This window comes from Alosa pseudoharengus, unplaced genomic scaffold (assembly GCF_046254945.1).
Source record: "Alosa pseudoharengus isolate Yale_2024_CS ecotype anadromous, Long Island Sound unplaced genomic scaffold, YU_APseudo_1.1 YU_APseudo_1.1_scf_19, whole genome shotgun sequence".
Lineage (NCBI taxonomy): Eukaryota > Metazoa > Chordata > Actinopteri > Clupeiformes > Clupeidae > Alosa > Alosa pseudoharengus.
Genome location: NW_027468657.1, coordinates 11261094 through 11275331, shown reverse-complemented (window position 1 = coordinate 11275331; position 14238 = coordinate 11261094). Strand labels below are relative to the sequence as shown.

The following is a 14238-nucleotide window of genomic DNA, read 5'->3' as shown; positions in this document are numbered from 1 at the left end:
AACAGAGTAAACCTTTTATTTATATGGCTCTGGCTATTCCCAGGGTTAAATGTAGCGTATGAGTTCCAGACATGGCCCTGCATTCCAGTTTAGAGCTTGCCCTGCATGTGTTCCTTTGCCAAGTATCCCCTCACATTAAGCCAAACAGCTGGAAACTATTTGGAAGACCTTAATTCTTGAAATTACTATATACGAGGCAACAATATGTGTTTGTGCACAAGGCAGGACACCAAATGTTATTTTGTGAGGTACTGACCACTGCTAGAAAGTTGACTGGTAGAAAAGTGCCACACACTCTGGCTCCATATGAGAGGTCTAATAGACAAAGACGTTTCGGCCTATGGCCTTCGTCAGATATTTTGGGTTCAAGGACTTAATCATGTGTGTCGCACAGTGTCTAATTATATGACAGTGTGGGAAGATACTATTTTCTGATTGGCTGGAAGTTGTCTATATGGGGACACATTTACAAATAGATATGGTCAAAAGTTCAATCTCTATTCTGCAACACTGCTATACACATTATATAAGAGCAAATTATAATATGAATATGTTTTGCTATAGTGGATCAGTATGGATGGTAACACAAATAAATTACAAATAACAAACTTCCTCCAATAATAAAAAAAGGATTTTATTCATATCAATATACAACAGACAGTAAGCATTAAGGCAAAAATGTCTATTTCACAAATGGTTCTACTGCATAAAACACAACCATAGGTTGAAACGTAATCAGCAACACAAAAACTACAACCACAAAATGTCCTGATGTGCAATTATTAAAAAGGACGTGGGTCCAAACACCTACAACTGACGCAAGCTACAACTTGAGAACCTCAGTCACCATGACACCCAGTCCATCATACACCTCATGGATTGGCGCATTGCACATGAAAGCACTTGTGGTCACCAGTTTGTTTTTCTTATCGACATGTGCCTCGGTCACGTTCTTGCACACGTGTTTACAGCCCAGCTCACCCAGGGCTTTGGCTGTCCCCGCATAGGGCCACCTGGAGAGGGGAGACAGAAGGAAACACGCACACACACACACACATCAAATCTTTGTTGTTTTTGTGAGAAGCATACTGTATGAGTCCAAGACAAATTTCCCCTACAGGACAATAAACCTGTATCATAATAAATACCCATCGATAAAAATATTACACATGAATAAGTGAGGGGTACTGAGGTACCGGAAGTTGTAACAAAAGCCAGAAGACCAGAAGCCAAAAGACCAGTACAGCCTGTACTCCGTTCTGACATCCTGGTCAGAACCAGATTTAGGACCCGAATCGGTTGTGATCAGGTTGGGGTCGCAGCGTTGCAGGGTCGCACACTCACTTCTCGCTCTCGCAGTCATGGCCGACAGTGACCTCACAGCCGGGCAGCACCTTGGCAGCAAGCACAGGAGAGATGCAGCACATGGCGATGGGCTTGCCCGCCTTGTGGAAGCCCTTGATCACCTTCTCCACCTCGGACTTCACAGAGAAGTCCTTCCCCTTCGTTGCCCAGTCGCTCAGATTCTTGGCCACTCCGAATCCACCTGCACACAATAAAACAGCATTCAAAATAAATATGTGTAAATATGTTTGTGAAATATTTACAGCAACATAATCAGAACTGAAACAAAAAGAGGCTTTGTAAGTATATAGTGATGATTAAACTGTAGATTGTTGGGTTAATTAAAACAGCTTATCTTGGGAATGCATGTTTGATAAATGACTAATACATCCAGGTTAAACACATAATATGAGCTTGCTTTTCATCTGCTTAGGATATTGGACAGTGTTTTTATAAAGAAATAGGGCTGCTCTTGAGAAAAGGACAGGTGTGTGTGTGTGTGCATGTGCGTGTCAACACTGGTCAGCTTACCTGGGATGATGAGGACATCAAAGGCGGCCACATCGAGCTTAGCCAGGTCTGTGACGTTGCCGCGGGCGATGCGCGCACTCTCCTGTAGCACGTTGCGTTTCTCTGTCTGGGGCTTTCCCTCGCAGTGGTTGACCACATGCATCTGCTCTGCATCAGGAGCAAACATTTTCACCTAGACCACACAGAGACAAGACAGTCACATCCTGTAATATTTACATTTATTATAACAATTATTCTGTTTATATTGAGTTCAACTGCATTATAATAAAGCTATGGAAATGTGGGTGTCATAATGTTGTTACAATGTTATAAAAATGACTAAGCTTTCTTTGGGATCTTGAAAGTATCTATGTATGTGTTTTCCATTTACAGACATATACATATACAGTATTTATGCAAAGATGCCTTTCTAGGAACACACCCATTAACTGGTCTTATCTTTCTGGCCACTACTGAAATGAAAAAATGACTGGCGGTGCATTTGGTGACTTTTCCCTTTCAATTATAATTTGCCTAATGGCTTTTAGCCAAACACAACATGATTAGAATATCCTTAGTGTGTGTAACCCTGCACTAGTGTGTGTGTGTGTGCGGGGGTGGTGGGGGGTGTGGGGATGCGCGCTTATGTGTGGGTGGCGTAGTGAGGGGTGGGGGGATGGAAACCTGACACCAGGAAACCTGACAATGAGTAGTCATGGAGTCATATGTCATCTAAACTTGCACTAGTTACAAATAAGTGTTTGTGACGGTTCACATATGGTGGCTGCATGTGTGTGTGTGTGTGTGTCTTCCTGTGTGTACAAGTGTTGTTGTGGGTGCCTCTGTCATTATTTTTGCATACCTTTGTGTGTGTGTGTGAAAAGCCTGGTAAAGTGTCCTCACCTCTGCTCCAGCCCGACTCAGGTGCACCAGCACTGAACAGGCCTCGTTGATCTCTGTGCCATCGTACACACCACAGCCAGCCAGGATCACTGCCACGCGTTTAACCATTGTGCCTACACACACACACGCACGCGCACAAACGTACGCGCAGACACACACACACACACACAGAAATACATATATAGATAGACAGATATAGATGGAGAAATAGAGAGATATTTTTTTTTATGAATGCTCCATCAACTGCATTCACATTAAAGGTGTAGTTCACAAATCTAGTCCCATATACTTTTTTGTCAAACTCAGCTAATTGTTCCTATGTGTCCCTCAGCTGCCCGTTCAATCTGTGCTCAAAATGCTGATGTTTGTCTGTTTCTTATCGACACTGACCAACAGGTAGCCTGGCGGGCCATCCCATATCATTGAAATGTGAGCAAATTAATTTGCCGCCGCTAGGGTGCGTCTAGATTTAGGCTAACCAACAGGAGCAATGTTGCTCAAATAGCAACACGTCGCACATCACAAACTACACTTGTAATAGGCTACTTTCTTCTCTCCAAACTAAACTTTTAATAAGATTCGAAAAAGTGAAAGATCACCGCAGATTATTATTACACTTTGGCTTTGCATGTTTGCTAAGTTTAATATGTAGGCTATGTAAGAGCCCCCTTTTATTTAGTTTCACTCTACGCGCTCACATAAACTGTTCCTCCGCTCGCTCTGGAGGTATCTCTCGCGCTCGCTCAACTTCACCTGTCCGCTCGCTCACAAACTATAGACAGCGTTACGTTTGTGGCACAATTGTCAACCAATCAGAAGTTGAGCGAGCGCTAGAGATATCTCCAGAGCACGCGGAGAAACAGTTTATGTGAACGCGTAGAGTGAAACTGAATGAAAAGAGGCTGTTACATATTAAACTTAGCAAACATGCAAAGACATTTGTGGAGCACAGAATAAATTCATGTTTGCTCAACTACACGTTTTTTTGTGCTCGAGTTTCATTTTTCCTCAAAATATTATTTGTGCTTGCTCAAAACATTTCTCTGCGCTGAAATTGTTCTGCTGCTCGCTCATAAAAGAGGCACTAATGTAACTCTGAACAGTGCTTTAGGTTACTATTCAGTCTGAATCCCAGAAGACTAGGCTAGCGCAAGGTAACTGCGTCTCAAGGTAGGCCTACAAGAGGTAAACAATGACTTGGGGGAAAACTGACACGATGTTTTCGCACGTAGGCTAAATGCGAGGAGGAGCGTTCAAAGCTGGATGAAATGAATGAACGTCGGTTAAGGTTATAACGACTAGCCCGAAGCGAAACTTTTCAACATCTGAACAGCCAACTGCCCGCATTTCCTCGTTCCGCTAACTTCAAGTTCCCTTTTCAAAACGTCCGGAGCGACACAACTAAAAACTGACCATATTGCCGGAGTATGGTAGCCTACACTGGCATCGATGCGCACTTTGACAAATATCTGTGAAGCACAACATGATAAACGACGACACGCCAATAACCACGTGTAGCGCGAAATGTGTCTGACAAATTAGTCTACTGTAAACTAAGTCGACAGAATTATGAGATAAAGTAGTCTCACCTTGAGGTATAAGTGAAGTTCACTTCGGAGGAGTTCGTAGTTTGTTGCGCTCAGAGGATAGCTTGTAAATAGACTCGAGCGTCGCTTATATTCCCTCAGAAAGACGAGCCGGTTTAGTCCCTCCCATGTGGTGATATCATTGTTTGAGCTGTAGGCAAGGGCTATAATGAACTGCTTTAATTCAGGGAAATTGCAGAGTCATTCTGGTTGTACGTGCAGTAAACACTGCTCAAGATAGATAGCCTATGGTTCACTGTAGACTAACTGATAGACTTGAGAAAATGTGGCAAGGTACTTAGTTGCCTGCTATGAGGAAAATATGTTCACCAGCACTCACCAAAACACACCACTCCTCTCCTTCAAGCTATAAAATAATTTCTCACTGGACGTTATTTCCCCAAATCCTTGTCTGTTCTTGTGTCTTTGATGCCAAACAGGCTCATCGTAATGCTGTTGTATGCATATGCCTATGAATTTACATGTTCTACCTTACCAGAGCCAAAACTGCTGTTATGATCTATTCCCTATGAATATTAGGCTAACTTGGCCAGACTCCCTCTTAGTTGTTGTTAGTTGGTCACTGAAAAGAATAAACTGATATAGAGATAGACAGGGCCCCATTTCTGCTCTTTGAAGGCTGATGGAACTTTATTTTTGTATATCCTTATCCTTGAACTCAAGACTCTGTGAGTACTTTGGTATGATAATATTGTTTTTTTTAGCACAACTTTGAGTTAATACTGATGTCAAGCCAATGTTTTTTGTCTTAAAGATACTGTATATGCCAGAGCCGGCCTATATATATATATATATAGCAATTTACACATTCAGTGGTGGTATATATATACAAGCTTTTTTTCATTTGGGAATTTTTACAAAAGCTTTCCTTGCTGTGGGCGATACATTTCCTCAAGGTCTCCGTCTTTCCTGAAAGTTTCCGAAATCTGAGAGGCGCGTTCTTTACCGAGTTTGAGTGACGCGCGTGACGTCCTGTACCTACATGCCCTGGTTATAAAAAGATGCCCACACAGTTGGGTTCATCCACACGCGCGATGGCAGACGCTGAAATCCAGTCGCTACATTACTCAGTTGGAGTCTTAGGAATCTCCGGTGGTAGGAAACTTGTCCTTATTATTAAGAATGTTTAAATGCTGTTGTATGTATTTTCTACACCCGGCAGATTTAATTTATTTGAAAATTGTAATTGATGCATGTTAATAAAGCGTAACTCTCGCCAAAATGCAGGGCAAAACGGGTGTTTTTGTGAATGTAGTCTACCCGAGTCAAACTTTCGTTTAAAGTCATAATTAGGACGAAAGCGCCACTTTTAAGATTGAGCGTATTGTCGTTTTCGGGTCAAATGGCCTTTTGAATGGGAGTGCTAGGATCGCATAAAAATCGCTATTCTTAAAAAACAAAGAAGGCTTGACACAACATGAAACTTTGGTCGAAGTATCACCAGGGTCTCTACACATGAACTCGAGCATTGAGAACAATGTTTGTGTACTAAAATAAAGGTTTTGAACAACTCACTTTAGCAGACTCGCCGCATCTTGCCAGTTAAGAAGTGAAATGTTCAAAAGCTTTCTTCAGTTTCACGCAATCAACGCATTATAGCCTGTGTTTATAGTTTTTGTTTTTGTTGTTATAATTTTGATTATGACAGTGATTATCATTTTCATAATATTGATTCTTCATCAGTAGCTAGCTGCTATGCATTCAACACATTATAGACTATTTGTTTATCATTTTAGGTTTGTTATTATAATATCGATAATTATGACTGTGATAATCATTTTCATCATCTTCATCATTAGCCTACCACGCAATCAACACATTATTGGTCTTGTTGTTTTTGTCACTGAGCCTTTAGGATTCCAGCACAATTAACAGGCTTTTTTTAAATATAGCAATCAAAAACAATTGGTAGGCCTATATCTCATACAATTAAAATGAATACTGTGAAAGTTGAAAGATCTGTAGATTACAATCTCTGGAGTGGTATTCTCCCGTGCTACTCTGCTGCAGTTCACATTATAGCCAGTAGAGGGCAAACCATGTCCCTCAGTTCGACAGTGTTGTGACTCACCTGTCACGACAGTGAGCAATGTGTTTTTTTTCCCCTCTCAGGCTCTTTGCTGCTTCTGGTGAATGGATATGGCAGCGTGTCAGGAGACAGCCTCATCTCCAGCACAGCTCTGGGAGTTCTGCTCCTCATTATAGCTGCCCTGCTGGCATATTCTGGTATTTCACTGTTTCGACTGCAATCATTCTAATCCTGTCTCATTGAACATTATTTGTATCTATGGTAAATCTTCTCTCTTTCTTCTCTCCATAGGTGTGCGACGCAGCCTGTCTCCTGCTCCTCTCTTCACGTGTTTGTGCTTGACAGTGTCTGCCCTGTGGTGTGCATCTGGTCTTGTGTACATTCTGGTGGGGGAGGGCTATGTAAACCCCACTCAGGGGCTCAGAAATGCCATGATACCTGGCCTAGCAGCCTTCACATTAGCCCTATTCATCCTGGCCCTGGTGGCTATTTTAGCCAAGAAGGTGGTGCTCTTTATCATCGCTCTCACCATCAGCTTAGCCTGTGCCCATCAGATAGCTGGCCTTGCTAACCTTAGCTTTGGACAGGGCGCAACGGCCGCTAACTACCTCTTAGTGTGCTTTGTCGGTGCATATTTCGGCACTGGGCGCCTACTCTCGTATGTCACACGCGGTGATATTCAGCTTCCCGGTACCGGTACAGACAAAGCCAGCCAGACCCAGACGCAGCAGGGTCTGGATAGCGGCGATGTGGTGGCCGTGGGCCTGGTCATGAACCTGCTTGCGGCTAGCGTGCTAGCCTGCCCCCTGCTGGGCGTGGTCCCCCAGCTGTTTGTCGGCCACGTGCCGTGGCTGTGGACGGCAGGCGTATTCCAGTTGGGCGTCTGTGTCCTCTGCTACCGTGGTCTAGACATCTACTCCGCCACCTTTTACGGCTTCATGGCCATCCTGAGGTTCGCCGAGGGCTACAGCGCCCTGGTGGCGAATCTGACCAGCACACAACCGTACTCCCCCGTCCCCTTCCCCACCGTATTCGCCATACTCTTCTTCGTCCTGGCGCTGTTCAGCGTTCGGAGAAGCGTGGCGGACAGCGTCTACCAGCTCTTCTTCGTAGCGTACAGCATCGCGGTCGCAGCTCAACCCCGGGGTTTCTTCCAGGGCGGGACGCAAGGCGTGCAGGCGGCCATCTTTGTGGCGACAGCCCTCATGCTCCTGGTCAGCATCAACAACAAGGCGTCGCCGTACAAAGTGCCCACGGGCGACGGCCTGCTCAAATCCCTCCTCACGCGTACCAGCTTCATTTCTCTGAGGCCGCACGACAAAGACTTCCACGCGCCTTACCTCGGCTACTCCAAGTATGCCGACGCTGAAATCCTGGGCCACGCGTCCAGCGTGCTGGCCGCCTTTGCCATCACGGCGACGGTGGGCGCCGAAGGGCCCCTGGCTGTGCTCATCTTGCCCTGGGCGGTGGTGTCCGGCGGCCTGCTGCAGCTCCTGTGTGGCTCGGTGGCCTTCTCGCGAGGCAAGACCCTGGAGAGCGCCGCCTTCATCATGTACGGCTTCATGTGGACGGTGTGGGGGCTGACGCGCTTCGGCGGGCTCTACGGCAGCACGCGCGGCTTCAGCGTCGCCGTGGGCATCATCAGCTTCATGCTCTTCAACTGCCTGGTGACGGTCGGGGCGCTGTACCTGAGTGTGGCGTGGTTCGCCTACGCCTTCACCTTCCAGCTGATCCTCATCAGCTTCCTGCTGGACGCGGTCGGCGCGCTACCCTACGGCTACGACATCGGCGTCACCATCATCTTCGGCCTGGTCAGCTTCTACTGCTTCCTGGCCAACCTCTTCAACAGCACGTTCCAGAAGCCGCAGATGCCGCTGGGCACCCCACTCATCAAGCTGGGGGGCACGGGCAGAGAGAAATGCCCCCACCTGACCTCCAGGAAGGCCACATCTGTGATGGAGATTGCAGGTGAGGGAGAGACTTCCACTCTAGAATCATGGCAGATCCAAACTCACAAGCAAAGGAGTAAAGTCATGTTTCCGCTTCATATTTGTATAACTTTCAGAGTATTACAAAATAACACTCAGTTATTTTTTTTAAGTGATCCTGAAAATATACCTAAATGTGTTTGTGTTTAACTTGTTTAACAGTGTAAGCAATAACTAACACTTAAGTTCCTCCTACAACTGATAACAGAAAAGCGAGTTGTATCACTTAGCAAGTAACCCTATCTTTGTTTACCTTTTTATGCAGAGATCATGAAGAATGGTGGCATATGTGGGATGCCAACTGATACGGTCTATGTACTAGTAGCAGCTTGTAATCGCCCCGAAGCTGTTGAAAAAGCCTACAAGTGAGATCTGATTTTGTTACAACAAAGAGTGTCACTTTTGTGGAATGGTGTCATTACAGTGGACATTTTATTAACCCTTCCACTTTGTGTGTGTGTGTGTGTGTGGTGTGTGTGTGTGTGTGTGTGTGTGTGTGTGTGTGTGTGTATGTGTGTGTGTGTGTGTGCGTGTCTGTGTGTGTGTGTGCGTGTGTGTGTATCTGTCTGTCTGTCTGTGTGTGTGTGTGTGTGTGTGTGCGTGTGCGTGTGCGTGTGCGTGTGTGTGTGTGTGTGTGTGTGTGTGTGTGTGTCTGTCTGTGTGTGTGTGTGTGTGTGTGCGTGTGTGTGTGTGTGTGTGTGTGTGTCTGTCTGTCTGTCTGTCTGTGTGTGTGTGTGTGTGTGTGTGTGTGTGTCTGTGTGTGTGTGTGTGTGTCTGTGTGTGTGTGTGTGTGTCTGTGTGTGTGTGTGTGTGCCAGGACAAAGCAGCATGCTGGAGACCGTCCCATGTCTCTGTGGGTGTCGTCCATTAAGCAGCTGGAGCCAGTGAGGGACCAGATCAACCCTCTGCTCTGGGATCTCATGGAGGCCGCATGGCCCTCCTCCATCAGCCTCGTCATCCCACGAGGTGTCTATGTGTGTGTGTGTGTGTGGTGTGTGTGTGTGTGTGTGTGTGTGTGTCTCTGTGTGGTGTGTGTGTATGTGTGGTCTGTGGTGTGTGTGTGTGTGTGTGTGTGTGTGTGTGTGGTGTGTGTGGTGTGTGTGTGTGTGTGTGTGCGTGTGTGTGTGTGTGTGTAAATAACTATACCTACAGTAACCCCTACTCATGAATGAACTTACTAACAGACTATTATTACTGAAGAAAATAATATATCCACCTTGGTTCCTTATTTAAAAAATGTCACATAAATTAAATATTATTATTTCTTGTTTTGTTTTTAACTCCAGCGCCCTGGATGGATTTTTTTGGTCTGAAAGACTCTTCAAAGTACATTGGCACACCACAAAGTATTGCCATCAGAAACCCAGACTGCACAGTGGCAACACAGCTCATTAGCCTGGTATATACTCACCAAATCACTCAACTGGTTGTAATATTTTACAATTGTACACACTTTAAAACTGGAGCATAATAAGCTAATGAAGTTTGAAAAAAGTTAAACCTATAGTTTCAGAAGATCTCTGGAAGCAGTCATAAAAATCTCACACAAAACATTTCCCTGAGTTCAAGTATCATATTGTTGAATCGTAATGTTCTGTTTTAAGCAAAGTCTTGTTTTATTTCTCAGGTCGGACCAATAGCAGTGACTTCAGCCAACCCCACAGGGGAAGCAGACACGACTCATCATAACCAGGTGTATGCTAAATTGGGAGACAAGGTAAATACACAGCGGATACACTCACGGAGGAGAGCAGAGAGAGACTCTCTCATTAGCTGTAGGTATATTTGTAAAGTCTTCTCGTGGGTTTATAATGAGGTGTGTGTGTGTGTGTGTGTGTGTGTGTGTGTGTGTGTGTGTGTGTGTGTGTGTGTGTGTGTCTGTGTCTGTGTGTATGTGTGTGTGTGTGTGTGTGTGTGTGTTTGCACAGGTGGAGGGGGTACTTTGTGATGGGCCTTCGCCAGAGAACATCGCCTCCACCGTGGTGGACTGTACCAAGATTGAGAGTGGCAACATCGGCTTCTTCAGAGTCGGACTCATCCCAAAGTCACAGGTGCAGTTTAAGCCAAGATTAGATTAAATATTGATCTCGAGGGGAATTTAGTGAAACAAGATGATATTGTGGCAGATAATACTGCTAATTCTACTTAGTCCATAGTAAAATACTGTGGATAGGTACAGTATTTACCTTGTTGAAGCAATGTGAACTCTTTTAGGGATGATGATGTCTGCTTTCATCGCTGTATTGTCACATTAAAGGTACACTATGCAAGATTTTCACCTTTATGAAGCCAATTGATGGTAAACGAACTTGTAATAGGCGAACCGTTTATCTAGCATAGCTATTAGGGGTGTAACGGTACACAGAAGTCACGGTTCGGTTCATACCTCGGTTCGGACATCACTGTTCGGTACGAGTTCGGTACAATGGAGGGAAAAGCAAAACAAAAATGCAGAAAGCATTTTTTTTTGTACATGTCTCAGGCTGTACCACCTAGTGTCATACAGTCTCTTCCCTGAGCTATCTGCAACAGCCTGAAGTGTGTAAGATGTAGGCTAAACAGTACAATAAGTGCCCAGACTCCATCTGTAACAAAATAAGACAATCAGCTATAAAACTGAAAATAGGCCTAGCCTACAGCATCTCTTATTTCTGAAAGTGCAAATTACATAGAAAATGATTTTTAAAAATCCACTTAAGCAAGACCTTCAACATCTGTGTTTAGTTGTATATGGAAGGGTCTACAATTTGCCTCAATATTTTTCATTGTGTGTAAAGTAATAATCTAGCCTACTAACTGTGAAAATATCACACTATCTTGCCTTTTTTTAAAAAACGAAATTGCTCCTTTCATTTCATAAACAGACTACAACTAGAAGTCACGTGACTTTGCCCTTTGACGTTAATTCACCGTAGCATGGTTTGTTTATTAGCCTGGTTAGCGTTGTCACTTTATTTTACTGTCTATGCACTTAACACTACCAGCTCCTCATGTGAGAAGTTACAAGTTACCCCAACATAAAGGTAATTACCACGCGATTTACATAGCTTTCTGTCATTACGAAATCATTTAATTTAAGCCATAGGTTTTGGCCCTATTTGTATGTGTATCCAAAGGCTGCTGAAGCGCAGGGGAAGTTTTTTTCCCCTCGTTTCAGTGATTGGTAGCCTACATCATCTGGCTGATGGCTTCGAATATGTGTAGCATTTTTTCCACTCACATACCCAATGCTGAACAACGCCGACACACAGTTTCATCTTATCCACTCTTTCGCCTGTACTAAGTTCTCAAACTTGCGATCTTAAAGAGACCAGCGGATCCTCTAACTCTTGTAGGTCTAACCTTAGTGCTGCTAATGACTGACGGACTCGACCGACGTCCTGACAAAAAAAAACATAGGCGCCAATCAGAGCTTCAGAGCTAAGGCGAGGCTACAGATTAGCGTTAGGTGTCGCTAAAGAACTCCCGTAACTCTCGCTACTTAACAGTAATTGCGCATGACATTAATTAATCCGCACACGAGTTTTATGTATTTTTATACCGTGTATTCTCCGTGTAAATTCATGCACCGAACCGTGACGCCCGTACCGTTTCGGTTCAATACGAATACATGAACCGTTACACCCCTAATAGCTATACAGCATATGAGTGGCTACCAAGAAATCCAGCCATGCAACTTCAAGAACAAATCTCGCGAGAAACGTGAAACATTAGCCTACCTTGTCAGTAGATATAGCTCTTTGGAGATAGTTTTTGCCTGTTGTTGATCCTTCACCTCCACAGCAAAAGCATTTTCAATGTGTGCAAGGGGGGGGGGGGGGTGTAAGTCAGGAGAAGTTTGCTATTTACAACAGCAGAGTAAAATAGAAATATATCGCGACTCTAGAGGGAGCTTTACAGTATCCAAAAATACCTAAACCTGCATAGTGTACCTTTAATGGGTTGGTTGCGTGTCGGGCTGCATAGTGTACCTTTAATGGGTTGGTTGCATGTCGGGCTGCATAGTGTACCTTTAATAGGTTGGTTGCGTGTCGGGCTGCATAGTGTACTTTTAATGGGTTGGTTGCGTGTCGGGCTGTATATTGACCAAGTTGGGGTGCCTTCCTGACCTGCCGCAGGTGTTGCAGTTGTTTGAGGAGGTCCAGAGGAAGCACGTTCGGGGGCAGATGAACCCCGGGTTCGAGACAGACCTCAGCGACTCAGTGGGAAGCCAGAGACAGGCAGGCGAGGAGGAGACGACAGCAGAGGAGGATGACTCACTGGACACCAACTCGGCATCAGACGACTCCCTTTAGATGTGAATGTCACACACAAGAGTTAATATTCCAGTCTTGTTTTACTAGTGGCCAAAGAAGGGGTCTCAGTTTGTCTCATTGCTTTACTTCATTAAACTACATTACAGAGGCATTGGGTTTGAACTTGGACCATGAATAAAAAAAATCCTTCTTTTTAAGTATTATAGAATACTGTATATGAGTGGAGATTAATTTGATATTTTCCTAATTCCATAATCCAAAAGGACACATTGATTGAAGTTTAAAAAGGGTCATATGTAGGATAAGTTAACCTGAAGTTTAAAGAATGTTTAATTATGTGTAGCATGTCAGATCAAATAAAAATGTTACCACACTTGTTATATGTAATGCCATCTACCAGACTGTATGTTACTTGATCAACGTGCAATATTTGATCAAAGTGCAATATTTACATTATTTTCATTGTTATAGGACTATCATTATTATTAAGGCTTAAATTCTGTTGAAATCAAATGTATATAGAAGTGCATATCTATTGTAAATAGGATAAAAACAAAATCAGTGAAACACTGCTGGAAGTTTTTGTAAATGCTTTTTTGTATAATAAATATAATGCTATTTGTCAAGTGACCCTGACCCTCAGGAGAAAGAAATCCATCGAAATTGGGTGTTATTTGCCGGCAGCATGACTGGCACGGCTTTCACATTCCCTGCCTTCCACCAGTGAACTGACACCAAGAGAGGGCAACAGGAAACGCTGGTACTGCGGTCGTGTCATGTCTGTCACTGCCTGTGGCATTTTTGGCCTGACAACATAACCAGCAACATTTCAAACATATTCAACATTTCCAACACGTTCAACATTTCCAAAATGTTCAACATTTCTGATGTTCCCCAACTCTTTTCTGGTTGAGTATATATCTGCTAGTGGTATCCATAGATTAAAACAAAATACCATATTTCACCATTGTCCAAAATGACAAGCAAACTATGTTTAAAAACTTCTGAAATTGGCCAAGCAACAACAAAATGCTACGTTTGATTCCTGCTATTTTAATCTGCTTGAAAATAAACTTAATTTTGTTGCACAAGATGAAGATAGATAAAAACAAAAACATAGACTGAAAGATTTTAGAGTCGTAGTTAGTGCTATTTAGTGGAATTCATCTGCTTTTACAAGACACATGTCCATGCAAATGCCAGTCTGTCCTGAATTTATATCGTAATTGAAGAGTAGAGCTGCATTTGGTTTTGTTTTTTTCACTATTAATAACTCATAACTATTTTGATTCATAGTTATATTTTTGACCTCTGCAGCATGTGAAAATTCTACAATGAATCTGTTTTTCAAATGAGGTTTTTTTCAGAATAAGCTGTTGCAAACCGCCACAGTCCATATAGTTCAAATACAGACTTCAACATTAAACAGTAAATCAACATTCAGAGTTACTGCACTTTTGCTTTTTTACAGAGACATTTACCAGATTGTTTTTATTGAATACTGCTACTGTAAAAACAAGAAAGGGGAAATAAAGTTTTGCACAGATTATTCACACATCAAAGACGGAGACAGTGGGTGATGACCGAAGAAGACTTTATAA

The 14238-nt window shown here is 43.5% G+C and overlaps 2 protein-coding genes across 2 annotated transcripts; one reads left to right on the top strand and one right to left on the bottom strand.

Moving 5' to 3' along the window:
* Positions 1–613: 613 nt before the first annotated feature.
* On the bottom strand, positions 614–4455 carry LOC143132282 (glutamine amidotransferase-like class 1 domain-containing protein 3, mitochondrial). Its single transcript, XM_076291692.1, has 5 exons — positions 4347–4455; positions 2758–2870; positions 1876–2047; positions 1345–1546; positions 614–1013 (listed from the first exon to the last, which is right to left on the bottom strand). The coding sequence occupies exons 2-5, from the start codon at positions 2863–2865 to the stop codon at positions 824–826; spliced, it is 672 nt and encodes a 223-aa protein (XP_076147807.1). The 5' UTR covers positions 2866–2870; positions 4347–4455; the 3' UTR covers positions 614–823.
* Positions 4456–5392: 937 nt separating this feature from the next.
* Positions 5393–13267, top strand: LOC143132281 (uncharacterized). Its single transcript, XM_076291690.1, has 9 exons — positions 5393–5459; positions 6477–6590; positions 6685–8361; positions 8647–8746; positions 9199–9347; positions 9668–9780; positions 10009–10098; positions 10310–10432; positions 12500–13267. The coding sequence occupies exons 1-9, from the start codon at positions 5399–5401 to the stop codon at positions 12674–12676; spliced, it is 2604 nt and encodes an 867-aa protein (XP_076147805.1). The 5' UTR covers positions 5393–5398; the 3' UTR covers positions 12677–13267.
* The last annotated feature ends 971 nt before the right edge of the window (positions 13268–14238 follow it).

What these genes read in the sequence shown, in the direction of transcription:
- LOC143132282 (XM_076291692.1), bottom strand. Translation starts at nt 2,865, where the DNA reads ATGGTTAAACGCGTGGCAGTGATCCTGGCTGGCTGTGGTGTGTACGAT. An exon ending in TGAGTCGGGCTGGAGCAGAG is followed by an intron (nt 2,048 to 2,757) that starts GTGAGGACACTT and finishes TGTGTGGTCTAG; the next exon opens with GTGAAAATGTTTGCTCCTGA. An exon ending in CATGACTGCGAGAGCGAGAA is followed by an intron (nt 1,014 to 1,344) that starts GTGAGTGTGCGA and finishes TCCCCTCTCCAG; the next exon opens with GTGGCCCTATGCGGGGACAG.
- LOC143132281 (XM_076291690.1), top strand. Translation starts at nt 5,399, where the DNA reads ATGGCAGACGCTGAAATCCAGTCGCTACATTACTCAGTTGGAGTCTTA. An exon ending in AGTCTTAGGAATCTCCGGTG is followed by an intron (nt 5,460 to 6,476) that starts GTAGGAAACTTG and finishes TTCCCCTCTCAG; the next exon opens with GCTCTTTGCTGCTTCTGGTG. An exon ending in CAACACAGCTCATTAGCCTG is followed by an intron (nt 9,781 to 10,008) that starts GTATATACTCAC and finishes TTTATTTCTCAG; the next exon opens with GTCGGACCAATAGCAGTGAC.